Here is a 20115-nt window from a genome sequence, read left to right on the forward strand (position 1 = left end):
TGCAATAATCTTAATTTTATATTCGTTTTAGGAATGATCACAACTCCTTATCTTCAACTATTCATGGTGAATTAGAACAGGAAACTGAGAGTAACGTGGATTTATATCAGGAAAGGAATTTTGGGGAGGACGGAAGTTTTATTAGCACTTACCAAAGCCGCACTATAAACCCAGGGGAAATCGTCCCTCATGATTGGGCGTACCAAAGGTCTACTTCCATGAGGATGGAATATTTTATATTATCATTGTGTGTGAGTATCATGACGACTGTTGAGCTCTATCATTTACGGATTATATATTTCTATGTAACATTGCTCTCTGAATTAGTAGGTAAGTAATCATCTTTACATAAATTCATTAACTTTCCAATACAAAGGGATGTATGAATACTGTAGTAATCGGGCTCAAATGATTACAGATAAGGAGAGAAGGATTGAAAACTTGCGAACTTTGCGAAACAAATTGCATTATAATCAGATCATTTTCTTTAAAAGCAAGCAAATTTATTTATCTTTTGAATATGAAATAACCTATCCATGTAATATCTGATTCAATAGGATAGAATAAAAGGGCTTCCAGCTAGGTTTTCCATAAAAAATATTTCTATATTCTTTTTCACATATTGAGATAATAGATAGTATATCTAATAGTGGACCTGCTCTTCGTATGTTTTATATCTTTCTTGCGTTAACTCTGTGCTAAAATTACTATATTGCTTGTATTTCCTTTGCTAAAAATGTAAGAAAAAAACGAATAAAAACGACGAAAACAGATTGAAATGCTTCCATCTTAACAGGGCATTGATTCATGGTGCACTTGCCAGACTTTGTACATTTAGTTGTAATGGATATTAACACTTAATAAGTTATGCCATGAATATTTTGGTTTTCTTCTTGTTGCCTTGAACTCGACATTTAGATATAAACAACGTTTTATCGATCAACAATAATCATTTTCATTCATCGATTATATATTATTTAACGTCCCTCTAGAGAATATTTCACGCATATAGAGATGTCACCTTTGCCGGTGAAGGGCTGCAACATTTACTCCTATGCTAAGCTCTTATGGCCTTTGAGCAGCAATATATCTTTATTGTGCCACACCTGCTGTGACACGGTACCTCAGCTTTTGCGGTCGCATCCAACGGACTACCCCAGTTCGTCATTTACTTACGACAAGCAAGGAGCACTCAGGAACTATTCTAACCCGGATCACCACCGCACATAAATATTTTATTGAAAATAAATATTAATGGCAAACTAGCATCTCAACTTTATGACAAGCGGGGTGATATCAGCTTCCCCATCATCAAATCTCATATTTATGTACCAATATTCCATCATCAACTGTATATGGTGTTTATATTTTTAACTGATTCGATACATAAGAACTTGTGATGTGTACAATCAAATTTCAAATTGAGGCCGGCTTCAGACCAAGAAGTTGATGTTACAGTTTCAACATCTCGTTTAAAGTAAGCATTTCGCAAATTATGTGGTCGTTATGTTGATCTAGTTAGCCAATACAACTTATCATTGGAACAAATGCAGTCTAACGTATTCTATACCGATTGTTAGGCTGTTCTTGGCACAGATATTTGAGTAAGGATTAATTCAATTACCAGATCAGAATATGGGACCCACGGCAAGTGTGACCGGTCGACAGGGGATGTCTACTCTTCCTATGCTCATGGCCCGACCTCTGATATACACGTATCCAAGTGTTCGTGTTTGCCGAACTCTTTATTTTGTATTCTTTACAGCAGTTATGAGATTGATCACTGTTTGTTATCTGTACCTTTATATTTCAAGGATTTCCTGATAACTGGAATGGAAACACTTGTTTTTCCTTTGTTTGACTATCACATTTCTCGACACATTGTGTTAATGGACAATTGCGATAATTCGTCGTAAAGACTGGATCATTTGTGGCGGCCGTTTCACTAAGCAATTGTAGATCGTAAACGTGAACGTAGCACATCAAACAACCGTTTCACTATAAAAGTTACGACTTGTGTTCGACGAACATATTGATCGTAACTCTACGAGTGGTCTAGGACTGTAGTAAGTGCTCCTACGTAAACGAGCAATATCGCCGCCATGCTAGCCCTGGTCGATACCATTTTATAGTTGTGGTTACCTGACTGAGTTTGTTAACACTGTGGAGGAAGAAAACATTTATAATAACTTGCTTTAGCACAGGAATATTGTGCAGTCCCAGCCCGAATTCGAAATTGATTAGAAGAAATAAATCCTTCTTTGCTACGCACAGCTAGACCTACATAAATGCTAGTCAGCAAAAATAAAATTAATGTAAACACATTAAATCGATCGTTTCATTTTTATATTGCATTCCTACATACTAATTGGGAAGGGAATTCAATACATTGAATATTGTAAATAATAAAAACAACAACAGTTGTCAACGGTGGTGGGCGGTGGGTGGGGATTGTTCTGTAATTGCATCAACATTCATGTGCATGTATAAATAACATTGTTTGGAATATTGAAGACTTTAATTTTGATACATGTGTTCAGAAATTAAAACTTTTCATCGATATGTAGCTCAGTTAAGGTTATTCGAGAAATATCCCAGCGATGTTTTAAATGTACCTCTGTGCACTTCGCACCATATGACGTCAAATTGAAAAATTACGGCACATCGTACACTCGGGAAAAAGCAACATGATTTTTTCTGCAATATATTCTAGATGTATTTATGCGTTTAAAAAGTGCAGGGAACAATTTTTGTCTTGCATATTAATGATATGATATATATATATATAGGAATGAGGACAACCCTGGTAATTCGCCGATGACTGTTGATACGTTGTTAAATTTTAGCATGTTTAATTTCAGTATGCACTTTTCATGTAAAGGATTTTTATATATTTCAGAGTATATCAATAAAAATGCAGCTGGTTACCCGCATGATCTGAACTTCTGTTCACAAGTAGGGTCTCTTGCTGCTTTAAAAAAAAATAAAATGTTACGTGATATTCCTCCTAGGCACCTGATCCCACCTAGGTACGTCCAGGGGTCTGTGTTTGCCCAACAATCTATTTTGCTTTTGTATTGCTTGTAGAAGTTATGGGATTGAACACTGTTCGTTATCTTCACCTTTCATTCAATAAATGACGTCATATGAAAGTACTTTGAGGGGAATTTGCGGTAGCTAAGTCACATTCAGTATATATATATATATATATATATATATGTATATATATATATATATATATGTGTGTGTGTGTGTGTGTGTGTGTGTGTGTGTGTGTGTGTGTGTGTGTGTGTGTGTGTGTGTGTGTGTGTGTGTGTGTGTGTGTGTGTGTGTGTGTGTATTATCGTTTTAGTGCTTTACCGTAGCGAGTGTAATTATACCTGTGAATTCGAGGTGTAATATCACCCCATAATCATAGTGCATTATACTATGGAAGCCCTTAACCTAGTCCGTAACATTTAATCTATATCCGAGATTGATCACATGATCAGTATGCCTTTTATCACTATCTAAATGTAACTAACAAAGATCATAACACATGCACATTCTAATGATTCGATAATACAATTTTCTAGGAAGATATGATAAAATATCTTAATTAGGTAATGGGGGGGAGGGGTAAAATTCGAAGGTTGCAAGTGCTACGTTTCTGTAGATTTTTATGAAAGTCGATAGCAATTGATTATAATACAAACTATATACACAAGAAAGAAATGGTTCGCCATCGGACTATTCCGACAATATTCATAAGAATTCTACCTGGGTAAATAAATGATCTGCATTATACATCATCACGTTAAACTGAAAGTATATATGTATATATGCCTAAAATAAAAAAAAGATAAAAATGTAAGAGGAAAATCAAGTAATTTCAGATATTAATTAAGTCTGTGAATTGTTTGAGATTGATATAAATATCTGAATGGTGTTATAGCGTATTTTACAACAAACAATAATCAAACGAGTGCATGAGAGGCGAAATCAACCAACAATGATCTCATAAATCCCACAATGAATACAAAATAAAGGGCAAACACGGGTCCTTGGACATATCAGAGTTGGGACCAATTAAGCATCCCCTGTCGATCGGTCACATCCGCTGTGTGCCTCATGTCCCAACCAGGCAAACGCAGAAATCCTCAGTCAAAATCAGTGTGCCAAGAACGACCTTACAATCGGTCTAACACACGTCAAACAGCATTTGACCCAATAAAAGGTAATATGAACAAACTAGATCATTATAATGACCATTGGATTATATTGAGATATATAAACATTGTTTGCAAGTGATAATGGAACATTGCTTCATAGAAGTTGATGATGGAGATGTTGAAATCATCCCGTTTGTCTTAAAGATGAGTTGATAGTTTTCAGTCAATATCGATTTTGTATGTATCCATTCTTCAAAGGATGTTTGAAGAAGGACACGATTTTCGATACATGTGTGCTCTTTGTTTTAATGTCTAGATCATTATCTTTTCATTATTTATTCGGTTTTGTTTTTGTCTTTTCAATATCATTCACTTATTGATGGAAACTTGATTCACTTCAGCACATTAATACACGGTATCTAAAATTCTATAAAATAGCTCTTTATATTCTTATATGATTATTTTTCCAATTTTAAGTTTCTTGAAAATAAAAACAAACAAACGAACAAACAAAAATAAAACCAAAACAAAAAACAAAACAAAAAAAAACCAAGATACAAAAATGAAAAACAAAATACCAAATTCCCTATCAATCCTTTTAACATTCTAGGAATCTTCTGAACGTTAAAAAAGAGATTAGATTCAAAATTTCCAATATTTTCATTGACAACATGGAAATGTATTCATAGATTACTGCAGACGATAAGGATATATTCGTAATCATGAGAAAATAATGACTGTATATTTTTTTCTACAGTAAAATTAAATTTAAATCTACCTTTATATAGTTTAGAACTCTAACAAATCAGATGTAAATCCCAATCGTAAGAGCTAGGACTACGGCATGTTTCGTGAAATGGTCGTAGAAGTCAAAGTCATCGTAAGCGTAATCGTACGTTCACGATCTAAGATCAGATGTTTTGCTGTCTTGGTCATTTACCTCATATTATCTGATTATACTAATTATCGTGAAATCAAATTTCCATTCGTTGCTAATTATCTAGGGACATCACCATTATTTTTGTGTCAACACGTTCAGCAGTCATCAACCAATGGTTCGTTTGTTGCCAGTCTTGGTTGTGATGACGACAAGGAGACCTTCTCGCTGACCATTGATGGAGTTAATGAAGTGTGGTCTGTTGACCTGAACAATACTTTAACAATTGGTTGGATCTATGTCAGCGTTTGTACTGGTAATAACAATTTCATATTTCCTTTGATTTGCCAGTATTGCTTAATTAAAGATTGAAAGACACTGTAAAAGTGGATTATGAAATGTATGTTGAAAATACTGAGGATAAAAGAGTTTTGAAGAACTTCTGTCGACCTGAAGGAAGTAAACTAAGATCACTTCAACGATTGACAACATGTGAATATCCTAATTCTGCCATCGGGAAGGTGAATAAAATAACTATTCGTCAAATAGGAAAGGGGTCATTGAAACTTTTTCAAGTTAAACCAATTGGTAAATGCAGAGGGATGCAGTCCTAATTTCCATCAAACATATCCTCTTTATACATCATTCATTTTATTTAATTTACTTCCCTTTCCCACAAATTTAAATATCTTTCTCAAAATTATATTTCATGAAGATTTTTTTCTTTTTATGGTTTACTATCTCCCCGCCTTTGTTTAGGAATATCTCGTTTGAGGCAAACGATAGTACTGAATTATACGAATTCCAAAGCTTTAGACGGCGACATGGACACATATTACCATTCAAATGAAAATGTCCAGGCCTCCTGGTTCCTGAAACTGGATAAAAACTATACGATGAAATGGATACTTTTATCAGTCAGGGGAGGTAAAATTTTGATAAGTCATTATAAGCATACAAGATCAAAAAAGAGATTCCCAGCGGATGTGACTGGTAAAAAAGTAATGCTTATACATCCTCCTTTGCACTTGTTTCCGCCTTTGTTATTTCAAGGGGTGTGTATTTACCCTATTGTCCATTCTTGGTGATGGATAATATATTTGAAATTGATTACTATTCGTTGTATTCAATTCTTTGTAAGTAATCAGGTAATAAACATATGATTTTCATACGAACTTCACATTTTCACAAGTTATGTTTGAATCAAATGTATAGGGCTCACGTCGGGTGTGACTGGTCAACAGGGGATGATTGCTCCTCCTAGGAATCTGGTTTCACCTCTGTTATATCCAGCACTTCATGTTTGCCAAACTATCTATTTTGTATTGCTTATAGGAGTTATGAGATTGATCACTGTTCGTTATATTCACCTTTCATTCATTGAACGAACCTAACTTTTCTCAATATGTTGTAATCAAATCGGGATCTGGGTTAGATGTAAAACTTTTTTGGCACGCTGTTTTTGGCTATATTTAGCATTAAAATTGGCACCGTATAAGTTTTACATTATGACCCCTGGGTCGAGGCCTCTGCTGGTGGACTGTTAGTCCCCGAGGGTCTCTACAGCCCAGTAGCTAAGTACGTCGTTACTAGCTTGAAAATACGGATGTATATTAAATTGCTGTTATAAAATTTAGAAATTCATTTCAAAATTAAGGATTATCTCCCTCATGCATAGCTCTTATCCTCGGATGAATTTTGCTCCACTTTTTTGGCACGCTGTTTTTGGCTATATTTAGCTCTAAAACTTCATAGTTATTTCGGATTTCAAACATTTCGTTTGAGCATCACTGAAGAGACATTATTTGTCAAAATGCGCATCTGGTGCATCAAAATTGGTACCGCATAAGTTTTACATACAATTATTGTCAAGTGGGACAAATATAAAAATGATAATTTGGGTGGGGGCGAGGTATCTATTAACTGAAACTGCCTCATTTTTGTTCACGTAACAGCGCTCGTAGCTCGTTCTTCGCTACATGTACATGTATAAGGGTTAACTTCATAACTGAATTATCCTGCATTTTTCTCTCATTCAGAACTTCTCCCACTTTGGAACCAAATTATACTTGTGTTTTGTAATGATAATAACAATGATTTATTCTATTCTTTGATATTGATGAGTGATCTGCAGTTTTCCTATTTTCGCAGTTGATAATCCCGATATTTGTACTTTATAAATTAAATTTCTGATAATATTGTAAAACTTATACGGTACCAATTGTGAAGCACCAGATGCGCATTTCGACAAATAATGTCTATTCAGTGATGCTCAACCGAAATGTTTGAAATCCGAAAAAACAATAATAAGGAAGTTTACTTTTAGTCTTACGCACACGTTCCTTTTTTTTCATTTTGCCTTGCTATGAAAATCGATCCTTTGACTTTGGTGTTCCGAATGAAAGTGAACGGTGAACGCACGGTGGACACTTTGTCAACGGAGAGCGCATGATGAAGGCACAGAGAACGCACGGTGAACGCACGGTGAGAGAACGTAGAAATGGTCAAATAAAACGTTTGAGAGACTGTAAGCAATACAAAATAAATAGTTGGGAAAACACGGATCACTGGACACACCAGAGGTGGGGTTAGGTGTCTAGGAGGAGTAAGCATCATCTGTCGACTGGTCACACCCGCTGTGAGCCCTATATCGTGACCAGGTAAACGGAGTTATCCGTGGTCAAAATCAGTGTGCCAAGAATGAACTGTACTCACTCATGTATTATTTCACATTGATTTGAAATATTCTCTCCTATATCAGGACATTATGAAGTACACGTTACAGATGGTAACCTAACAACAAGCACGTCCACACTGTGTCGGAATTTCAGTTTTACCGGACCAAATTCCTTAAAGAAAAACAACAAGGCCTTGGAATGTTCCACAGAAATGACAGGGGATACAATTGTCATGACAAGAACAGATTTTGGACCATTGAGGCTGTTTGACTTGTATCCCATCAGTAAATATGTTTGGATATCTATAATTCATTAATACTTTGTCAGTAATGAATCTTTGATCTTCCAGTCTATAATATTTATCGATCTAAGTATTGTGAAATTTAAACTACTTTTAAACATGACAAACATAGAAAATAGTTTGAGTCACATAAATATAAAAATAGTCACATAGAAGAAAAATAAATATTTGATAGTTATTGTGATATGATGGGAGCAAACATTATCTCTGTAAAATCATCTCGATTATCAGAGATATGATTCTAATTCCAGTTACCCCTATTTCAAGAGCATGTATCAAAGGAGATATTCTATTTAAAACAGGTATCAAATCATTGCCTGTCTTACTGTAATGCAACTATACTTTTAGTTTGTCCCGAAAACCACTACGGACCAAACTGCACTAAATGCAAAGCAGAGTGTATACCCTGTAGTCCTATCACTGGTGTATGTTTGAATTCGATGTGTGACCAAAAAACAGGTAGATGTGAAGATTGGAAAACAGAAATGGTTACATACAGTACCGCCTCTGACGAAGACACACCTAGTACTAAGGAAATGAACGTCATTCAAGGTATCCTCTAATATTTTATAATTACTCCAATATCATTCTGTTAGTGTGTACTGAAGGTTTTATTCATAAGATGGGGATTATTGTGGCAAAAATATGATATTAATATTAAACATATCAAATGCAAAGATAATGTTATTGTAGCTCATCATGAATGCGTCTTGATTATTATTTTTTTATCTTTGCTTTTTGTCGTTTGATTCGACGCAGAAACTTCATTTCAATATAGATACATTGTAAATCGTGTGGTATTAGGCACTCGGTTAGAAGATATTAAGCTAAATATCAGGATTACTTTGAGTGAACTTGACAGCCGATTGGTGACAGTTTTGTGCATCAATTCCTCGCGATATTAAACCAGCATTGGGTACCGATAGTGTATACTTATTATAAGGTAATGGTTTCTTATCCTTATGAAAGGTGAAGATAACGAATAGTGATCAATCTCATAACTCCTACAAGCAATACAAAATAGATAGTTGGGCAAACACGTACCCCTGGGCACACCAGAGGTGGGATCAAGTGCCACGGAGGAGTAAGCATCCCCTGTCGACCAGCCACACCAGCCGTGATCCATACATCCTGATAAGGTAAACGGAGTTATCCTCAGCCAAATCAGTGTGCCAAGAACGACTTAACAATCGGTATGAAGCACACCAGACAGCATATTACCCAATGATAGGTTGTATTGACGAACTAGATCGTTATAACGACCATATAATTTACGAAATGCTGACTTCAATCGAAACTGTTGAAACCCCTGTACCATCAACTTGTTTGTCAGTAGCTTACCCCGATTTAAAAACTGACTATACACAGATCAAGCTCTTACATGTCGAATTAGTTGAGATATATAAACACCATATGCAGGTGATATATTCCTCATGTAACATGTCTAATTATTTTATCACTTCTGGTTTTCTAAACACATTATAAATAGATTGTATAAGATATTTGAATATTTTTATGCTTAATTCTTACTGGTCATAGGGTAGGTTCTGACCCATTAGAATAAGAGTTATGTAATTGATTACTTTTCGTTAACTTTACGTGTTCAGCACATATAAGACCGTTCTTTATATGCTGATTTTGACTATGAGTTGCTCCGTTTATCTGATCAAGATATATGCTTTTAAGCGAAGTAACTGATCAACAGTAGATATTTGATTTTTGTCCTTTACTTGCTTTTGTATCTTTTATATGATTTATGAGTATGATTTTTTGATTTTCTTTTGTACATATGCTTAACTATATAAAGTAAATTTCTATTTAAGAATGTATTTCCGATTTGTATCAGTGAATAATGAAAAGAATCATGCTAAGAACTTTACTATATATCAGACAGAACATGCATTCTATCAACAATTTTGAAAGTGGTTATTGCAAATCTTCATGACGTATAAGACTTTTTATTCCAGGCTTTCATTAAATCCACACCAATTTAGTATAAACAAAACTAGTTATTGAAATAAAGCATTTTAAAAACCATTAATAAAAATCGGTAATCTGAAGATTTGAAAACAGAAAGGGCTACACACAGCACCATCGCAGATGAAGACACACCTATTACTAAGGAAATGGAGGACATACAAGGTATATTCTAATATCTTGTAATCAACCTGAAATCACTCTGTCAGCGTGTAGTGAAGTTTTGACATGATTATCTTGTGTTCATAAAAAATGAGCAAACAGTATTATACATATACATTTTTTTTTAAATTGATATGTTGTATGAGTATTATGGACATATGTAAAACATTAACATAATTCTTTAGAGGTCAGCTCCAACAGAGGGGACCAGACTCAGTCCATCATAGTGCTGTTTGTTCTCGTGGTGATAGCTGTGGTTTTGGTTTTTATTGTGGCTTTCCACTTTAAAAAAAGGTAACCGTTTCACATATCACCGAACAAGTTCAATAATAGAAAAATCCATAGATATCCAAGTCAGCATTTTGCAAATTCTATGGTCGTTATATATGTAAGACTCCAAAGTGTGATGACACTCCAAAGTGCGATTGTCACGTCAAAGTGCGATAGTCTGCGCCAAACCCCGATGGTGTGACACGCCAAAGTGCGATGATCCACAATCATGCGGCAAAGTGCGATGGTATGACACGCCAAAGAGCGATGGTGTGAGACTAATGTACCATAGAGCGATGGTGTGACACTGGCAAAATCCGACGGCACACACTAATGCTCAAAAGTGAGAGGGAGTGACACGCGTAAGGTCATTGGTTTATAAACGAAACAGTGTTTTGGTACCGACTGTACCAACCGTGCGTTGTTCCAAAAAAATATCAGTGCAAAATCCATCCAAAAAATAAGAAACTGGCATTTCATTTATACGGTATTATTGTGAAAGACGTTAAGAATGATGTCACAATGAGGTGACATTACAAACGTTACTGAACCCCGCACGTTCGGCCTTTGGTGTGATCATCGAACTTTGGCATCTGTAACGTTAACAAACCATCGCACTTTGGCTCAGACCCTCGCACTTTGGGTTGATCATCGCACATTGGAGCGACTATCGCATTTAAGAGTCTTACATATATATGATGATCTAGTTTGTTAAACTGTTATTGGGTGAAATGTTGTCTGACCTGTTTCATGCCGATTTATTTGCAGTTCTTGATTTTGATTATGGATAATTTCTAGGCACACGATCCCGACTCTGATATATTCAGGGGTCCGTGTTTGCCCTATCTATTATTTTTGTATGCGATTTTATATGAGATGTGCTATCGTCACCTTTCTTAAACAGCCTTATTATTGATTGCTATGATTTCCTCAAGCTGTGGGCTCTATGAAGAGCATGGGTTACAAAATTAATTAAAGTTGTAAATTCTACTGGCGATATGTGCGTTTCTGTAGATTGCTTATTTTACGGGGGTATTTTACACCGCGAAATGATTAGTAGACGAAAAATCGTGAGAACATGGATTCGCTAGTGACTTGTTGATTAGAGTTCATTTACATATATCTCAGCAATATGTAGGAATATACCGTACATATAACACTGATTCGGAATTACTGTTTCTTGACGTCTTAAAATTTGTAAATTGCCTACAATTTGTGTTCATTTAAGAACAAAAACACCAAAAGTGCAAATCAATGAGGAAAATGTCTTTTCCGTGGAATTACATGGAGTAGAATCACGAAACGAATACGAACTAGAGGAGATTCCCCAGAACGAGGTTGGCGATGTTGAGGATGAAATCATCACCGTAGAGTACAGTAATCTGACGTCACAAAGGGTCTCCATTGATCAGTTCATCAGAGAATTACCAGAAAAAAGAAGCAACGGAATCCTGGAGAAAGAATTCGATGTTTGCATTCAGTTTTATCATGAATCTCGTACTTTAAGTATTCAGCAAGGACTTATTAAGTCACCAAAGCACTTATAGTATATTTTCTGGTAATGATAAAAACACAAACCTATTTTCCCTTCATGAAAACATGTACACCACTCAATAAGTCGCACATGTATATTGTATCATTAAATGAATGAAATAAACTCTGATCTTTTCCTTCATACAGAATTTAATGTATTTGCATCTTTCTGGTTGATTATAGGAACTTCCTACTGGACTACTAGAGTCCTATTCCAATGCTCTGAAGGCTTCCAGTAGAAAGGGGAATCGATACAAAGGAATTTATCCATGTGAGTACACACTTAATGACCTGTGCGACGTTTTTTACATTTTGTCTGGGAAAAACATTATTGTGATTATTGAAAAATAAATTCGATTTTCGAAAATTACATCTTGTATGTAAGGTGAAGATAACGAACAGTGATCAATCTCATAACTCCTACAAGCAATACAAAATAGATAGTTTGGCAAACACGGACCCCTGGACACACCAGAGGTGGGATCAGGTGCCTAGGAGGAGTAAGCATCCCCTGTTGACCGGTCACATCCGCCGTGAGCCCCATATCCTTATCAGGTAATCGGGGTTATCCGCAGTCAAAATCAGTGTGCCAAGAACGGCTTAACAATCGGTATGAAACACGTCAGACAGCATTTGACCCAATGCGAGGTTGTATTGACGAACTAGATTGTTATAACGACCATATAATTTGCGAAATGCTGACTTCAATCGAGACTGTTGAAATCCCTGTACCATCAACTTGTTTGTCAGTAGCTTACCTCGATTTAAAAACTGACTATACCCAGAACAAGCTCTTGCATATCGAATCAGTTGAGATATATAAACATGCATGAATTGCGACGTTTTTCGCAAGCAATCTTTAAAGGAAGCACTAACGTGCTTCATGAAGTATGCTGGTGGAAAACGTCCCAGTTCATGCCCTCATGTATTTTCAGAACTGAAATTGTTTTCTTAAGTATTCACCATTTTAGTGTTAAGACTTGTTCAAATCTCATGGACATTTCTTCTCACGTCTCCAGTTTATAAGGAAGAAATTTGTTAAGTACTTCTTTCTTACTCGTTATGTCATTTTAAGAACATTCACGACATGCATGAGAGTTTTGAGATTTTTTTTAATCCATTTTCATTAATTTCTTCGATTTGAAGAATGTTTTTATTAATAGATAGATAATTAGATATATAGATAAGCAGACAGATGGATGAACATCAGACTTGGTGGCTTAGTGGTTAGATAACCTAACTAGCCATACAAAGGTTTGAGGTTTGATACCCGATTGTTCCAAAGTATTTTCTCTGCCTCTTTGATACAGTAATGTACAATTATTCAACTTCCTGTAATATGCAATAGCTTTCTTTACATATGTACTTGCATCAATCAGAAATTATTTCTATTGATTATCCTTTTTAGATGATTATAATTGCGTGAAATTGATGAGAACATATGCAAATGAGAACGATGACTTTGTCAATGCATCTTACATACATGTAAGTATGTCATTACAATACTTACAAAATCACTAGACATCATTTCTGATATAATATGAATGAATAATTCCTAGATTTCGGATTGGCCGATACCTACAGCAGCACTAAAGGCCACTTGTTATATTTCCTTGAATGGATTTCCCACGCGCTAAATACCATAACAATCAAACAAACAAGGAAGTTATATCTTTCAAGCGAGGTCAAGTTTCAGTGATTTATTTTCAGGGTTTCAACAAAGAGCGAGCGTACATAGCCGCACAAGGTAGACCCACTATTATAGAAAATACATTTACATTTTCAAAAACAAGTCACTGATGCAAACAATTGAATTCTTTAACCCTTAATGCTACTGGATGGATAAGAACTATTTTTAAGAAAACTCACATATTTGTGGTTATTTCATCAAAATTGATTAAGAATCTATCACTAAACCTTTAAACACACATAGGTCCTTTTAATCCCAAGACGTTAGAGGATTTCTGGACGATGATCTGGCAGAATGACGTCACAAGGATCGTCATGCTGACCAACCTTTACGAAGGAGATAGGGTAACTGCTCTAGAATTGGTAGAATGACTATTTGAATTATTGGCGTTTTTATATTGGTTAAGATATTATCCAGATGGCAGAAAATCTTAATGAAAGATAACAAACGAATATCCAGAAAGAAAATGTGGTAGACGAGTATGTTATGGGGCAAAATGTCAATAACACAATTAAAAAAAAGCATTTGTTTACAATAAAAAATCTCAACTTCCAGTCATTTATATCCATAAAGTAGCATCCGTTATTTGATTACTGCTAAGCTGAATTCAGTCACAAGAATAAATCTTGTCATGGCACCGTTGAAATATGAAATCCCAAATCAGTTTAGTACAGTTTAGAGTAATGTGAGGTTATAATTTAAACATTGCGGTTCTAACTACAAATTATACAGTCTGTTTATATTGAAGAGCAAATCTAGAAGGGTCTGTTTTACAAAGCAGAATATGAAATTGGTTACTAATGAAAGCTCCCAAATATTTCGTTAGTCACTTTGTTAAAATAGCCATTCATAAAAACATTCATGAGTTGATATCAATAAGCAATGATTGGATAATGACTACAGTAAGCATGCACTTCATTACAATAGACAGGGAAAATACTGATTAAATTCAAATCATTTTATCCGAATGCAGATAGGTAAAACTCAAGTTATGTCTCTGAAATTGGATAGTATCCATATCAAACATATCTGTGTATTGTTTTTCTTTAAATCAAACACTCTAATAATCTAACCGTTTGCTCTCTTAAACCATTGAGGTCTACGTGTTTCAGATGAAGTGTCTGAAGTACTGGCCGGACACGGATCTGGACATCGGTCAATACACCATAAGACTGGACAATGTGGATGTGTACGACCACTACGTGCTGAGATATATGGTTGTTCATTGTCAGGTGCTTATGTCTTCTGTTTTCTACATCACACAAAAATGTCTATTGAACTTTAATCATTCTTTGACATTTGTTAAAACTGCTACAGTTAGCATACCTTATAATTAATATCCATATCGTCATGTGGAGTATATCCCTTTCTAACATTAACCTGTACTTGTATTCATTCTAAAATGTTACATTCTATACATGTACATAATTACAATGCAGGAAGAGGAGAAGAAAGTGACCCAGTTTCACTTCACCACCTGGCCAGACAATTCCATTCCTGATGATCCGACGTCACTCTTTTACTTCCGTAACCTGGTCAGAAATGGATTGACCACATCTGATGGACCGATAGTCGTTCATTGCAGGTATACGAGTTAGGTGTTACCTAGCATTGAAATAAGATTCTTACGTACAGTGTAGTTCATTATATAAAACAGCTTCATATCAGGGAACACCTTATCATATCATTATCTTTGATCTTGTAGTGCTGGAATTGGGAGAACTGGAACATTCATATCATTTGATTACCTCCTGGAAGAGGGCGCTGCAGAACAGACAGTTGATGTCAAGGGGTACATTGCTTCTTTAAGACAGCAGCGCGGAGGATCTGTGCAAACTTGTGTAAGGCCCATATATATGTTGACAATATCACATGCTTCAGGGTATCCTAGCAGTACCATTACCAACGTTCAGATTAGTATGGTCACTTCAGTCAGTGTGCTTTCACACTACCCGTATCTATTTGCCGTCTTCCGTCATGTATTGCGCGTCTCTGTGTGTTGTTTGTCGTACATATTTGAAAGAAAAGAGTTAATACAAAGAACAGTGATCAATCTCATATAATCTATAACGAAAACAAAGTTTACAAGAATGCAAACATGAACTCCAAAAAACTCCAGAGGTCGACTCTGGGCCCAGGGGGGAGTGATTATCTCCTACTGATAGGTCACACCGCCATGATTCCTATATTTCAATCAGCTAACATCAGCATGTAAGCCACGACACAACAATTGGCGTGAAAGACTTTGGCGATTATTCAACCCAACGATAGTTTGTATCAGCAAATAACATCATTACAACGAGTTTTGAGTTTTCAAACCGCTGATTTGAAGCACATTAAAACTTATTTGTGTCTATACCCTGTATTGGAATATGATGCTGAACAAGCTGAAGTAATCCTGTTTATCATGAAGTTGAGTAGTCAGTTTACCTTTTGCGTCTTTGTTAAATAAATATTGAAATGAAAATGAGAAGATAAAATATGCCCCATAATAATGCAAAAGAGGTCAATTAGTAAAGGAGCACAATTGATGTTCATGAAAGTTACAAAACACTGCTGAATGGAAGACTTCTTGGAAATCGTTTATGAGCAACTCCATTATCTTTTTACATCGATTTCAGAGTATATGTGCGTAAAATCAGAGTAAAGTTTAGCGAAGTAATATTTAGGATGACCGATCAAAGATTTTAGTATTTCCGTGTTCCACTTTCATAATGAAATTCTGATAATTTCTCTTTTCCTGTACTCAGAAAGATCCAGGCCAACATACATTTTCCGGTGTTGACGTTTTCCTTTTTATGACAAATATATTTTGCTAGAGCTTTAATTTTGAGATTTAGAAAAATTTGAAGGAGGATATATATATATATTAAACATGTTGCTTGTATTATTTCAGGACCAGTACATCTTTCTTCATGAGGCACTTATGGAAGGAATTTCAAACAACAATGTTCACCATGGTTGTCTATCTGTGTTGTAACATATGGGTATATGAGAAAAATATAACATACTTACACACAAATAGTTTGCTTCATTTTCACATAAGGAGACATCAATATGACAAGAGTGTTTCGATGTCACGTAACAGGAACATAAGAATACCAAAGTACACTTCATTCCGTCGTGCATTGTTCATTTGTATATTCTATGCAGATTATTGTTTCAAAGTATGATTTTCTTCATGTCTTATTTAAAAAAAAATCTCATTCCTAATCAGATATTTTAAATTTTTCTTTACGAGACCACGTTTTACTTGTTACTCATTTTGACTGTGCGTCATACATTGACATAAAGAATAGGGATTCACTAGTTGTTGGGTTTTTTTTTTTACATTCTTACGACACACCCATGGCATTTGAATAGATCGTTGGAATTCAACTGAATCGAAAATACCTTGTTACTGATTATTATACACAGCTGTCCAATTCTGAATGCTTAAACTAAAAGCATTCCGTTTTAAGAAAGGTGAAGATAACGAATGGTATTCAAACTCATAACTCCTATAAGAAATACAAAATAGATAGTTGGGAAGCACGGACCTATTAGTAAACCTGAGGTCGGATGAGGTCGTTATGAGGAGTAAGTATCACCTGTCCACTGGTAACACCCACCGTGAGCCTTACATCTTGATCACGTAAACGGATTAATCCGTAGTGAAGATCAGTGTGCCACGAACGGCCTAACTATCAGTATGAAACACGTCAGACAACATCTGACCCAATGAGAGGTTGCATTGGCAAACTAGATCATTGTAAATGCTGACTTTAAACGGGACTGTTAAAATCCCATTAACATCAACTTGTTTGTCATTAGCCTGTCCGATTTGAAAAGTTATCATACGCAAAACAAGCTCTTACGTATCGAATCAGTTGCGTGGTATAAACACCATATGTCATAATAATGAAATATTGCTATAAAGATATGGCAAGTTAAAGATGAAGAAGCTGAAATCATTCCGTTTCTCATCAAGTTGAGTTGTTAGTTTACCGTTGATACCTATTTTCAATCAACTATATGAGAGCGATGTAGAAGTGGGGATTCTGTAGTGTCTTTTTTTTTTTTTTTGGTTTCATAGTATAAAATCGATGTATGAATGAAAATGGTATATGTACATGTATATATATATATATATATATATATATATATATATATATATATATATATATATATATAGTTTGTAAATAAAGAATTAGGTATTTGATACAGTAATTACATCCAATAATAAAAGTCAAGAAACACAAAACTCGAATAACATTTCACTGTTAGCGCTTTCGGCTTTAATGCCTCTTCAGACAGTTATAAAATGTCTGAAGAGGCATTAAAGCCGAAAGCGCTAACAGTGAAATGTTATTCGAGTTTTGTGTTTCTTGACTTTTATTATTGGATATATATATATATATATATATATATATATATGATGTGTAGATGAAAGGTGAGGATGACGAATAGTGATCAATGCAAGGTGAAGATAACGAACAGTGATCAATCTCACAACTCCTACAAACAATACAAAACAGACAGTTGGGCAAACACGGACCCCTGCTGGACACACCAGAGGTGGGATCAGGTGCTTGGGAGAGTAAGCATCCCCTGTCAACCGATCACATCCGCCGTGAGCCCTATATCTTGATCATTTAAACGTAGTTATTCTTAGTCAAATTGAGTGTGCTTAGAAAGGCCTAACTATCCGTATGAAACACGTCAGACAGTATTTGATAGGTTGTATTGGCAAACTAGATCGTTATAACGACCATAGAATGTTCGAAATGCTGACTTTAAAGGAGACTGTTGAACCCCTGTACCATTAATTTGTTTGTAAGTAGTCTGCCTCAATTTAACAACTGGTCATACGCAGAACAAGTTCTGCCTTATAGAGCTAGTTGAGAGATATAAACACAATATGCAGGTGATAATAGCATATTGCTACATAAATATGGAAGTTGACGATGGACACGCTGAAGTCATCCCATTTGTTATCAAGTTGAGTGAGTAGTTTGCTGTTAATATCTTATTTCATTAACATGTCCAAGTATAAAGCAGAAGTGGACGACTCTGTGGTGTCCTTTATTTCGAGGTCACTGGGATATATTGAATCAACATTTCAATGAAAATTATCATTTCTAAGGGATAATATGTAGTAGATACATGTATATCTAAATGTCGAATTGAAGGCAACAGCAAGAGATTATTTCCTTTCACGTCGAACCTTTTGAATGAATTCTGCTTCATAGGAGTATTAAAAATGGCCAGGTAACAAAAGAAGCAAAATTCGTGGCCAGGGGAATTCCAACTCATTATCGGAAGACCTGATCACCAATGACTACGAAGATGTTGTCAATAGAGAACGCCAGCATATTCTTTGTTTCAACTTCATAGTACCTGTGTGTAAATCAAAGTAGTGTTTAACAAAGTAGTTTTTGGATGTCTGATCACTAGATATGAATATTTCCTTTTTCCACTTATTTGAGGAAGTAACTGTCTATGATATTAAAAAGACTAGTCTTTACTCTATCGTGAGGGATAGTCATGTAAAGTGTTAAATATTAATACGTTTCTATGTTGTTGATTTTTCGATTTCAAATTTGCTAAAATTTCTTTAGAATGTTTTAAAATCGTAATATGATTAACACCACTTCTGTTATATGTTTGGAACAGTACATTTGACGTTTCTCCATCATAGCTGTTAACATTATCGTCAGGAGCAGAAATAGGGGTTTGCTTGAACATCTGGTGCATCAAAATTGGTACCGTATAAGTTTTACATTACGACCCCTAGGTCTAGGCCTCTGCTGATGGACTGTTAGTTCCCAAGGGTATCTACAGCCCATTAGCTAAGTACCTCGTTACTAGCTTGAACATACGGATGTATATTTAATTGCTGTTATAAAATTTAGAAATTCATTTCAAAATTAAGGATTATCTCCCTCATGCATAGCTCTTATCCTTGGACGAATTTGGCTCCAGTTTTGGCACTCTAGTTCTCCTTTTAGCTCTTACAAGTTTATTGTTATTTCGAATTTCCTAAATTTGGACTTGCGCATCACTAAAGAGACATTATTTGTCGAAATGCGCATCTGGTGCATCGAAATTGGTACCGTATAAGTTTTATATTTAATGGATCCAGAAATATATCATTGTAATGGTATCGGTTCTTGTGAAGTTTGGAAATCTATTATACATGTAGGTACGTAACTTATATTCATCCACCCATATACTGGTATATCAAATGTGTCTATAGCAAAACGTGAAGCATGATTTTGTAAAAATACGGCTTTTGAAAGGGCGGTTGGAGTATCAGTACGATTACAAAATTTGAAATTAATGCGAAATTGATTTAAAATAGAGCTATATTAATGTTGTAAGAATTTGTGTAATCTATAGAATTGGTGTGATTGCTGTCCATGATCTTCACGCTTCCAATTTGGTTCTCTTTGACACTAAATTTCCACCTCATAATTACCTTAGTTTACGTTATC

At 35.2% G+C, this 20115-nt stretch overlaps 1 protein-coding gene across 1 annotated transcript; it reads left to right on the forward strand.

Moving 5' to 3' along the window:
• The first annotated feature begins 257 nt into the window (after positions 1 to 257).
• On the forward strand, positions 258 to 16881 carry LOC130048663 (receptor-type tyrosine-protein phosphatase alpha-like). Its single transcript, XM_056145673.1, has 15 exons — positions 258 to 330; positions 5156 to 5344; positions 7790 to 7990; positions 8356 to 8559; positions 10069 to 10149; positions 10332 to 10440; positions 11645 to 11885; positions 12133 to 12220; positions 13358 to 13434; positions 13660 to 13696; positions 13883 to 13983; positions 14752 to 14871; positions 15079 to 15224; positions 15345 to 15480; positions 16536 to 16881. Exons 1-15 carry the CDS (start codon positions 261 to 263, stop codon positions 16617 to 16619), a joined length of 1884 nt encoding a protein of 627 aa, XP_056001648.1. The 5' UTR covers positions 258 to 260; the 3' UTR covers positions 16620 to 16881.
• Positions 16882 to 20115: the final 3234 nt, after the last annotated feature.

This window comes from Ostrea edulis, chromosome 7 (assembly GCF_947568905.1).
Source record: "Ostrea edulis chromosome 7, xbOstEdul1.1, whole genome shotgun sequence".
Lineage (NCBI taxonomy): Eukaryota > Metazoa > Mollusca > Bivalvia > Ostreida > Ostreidae > Ostrea > Ostrea edulis.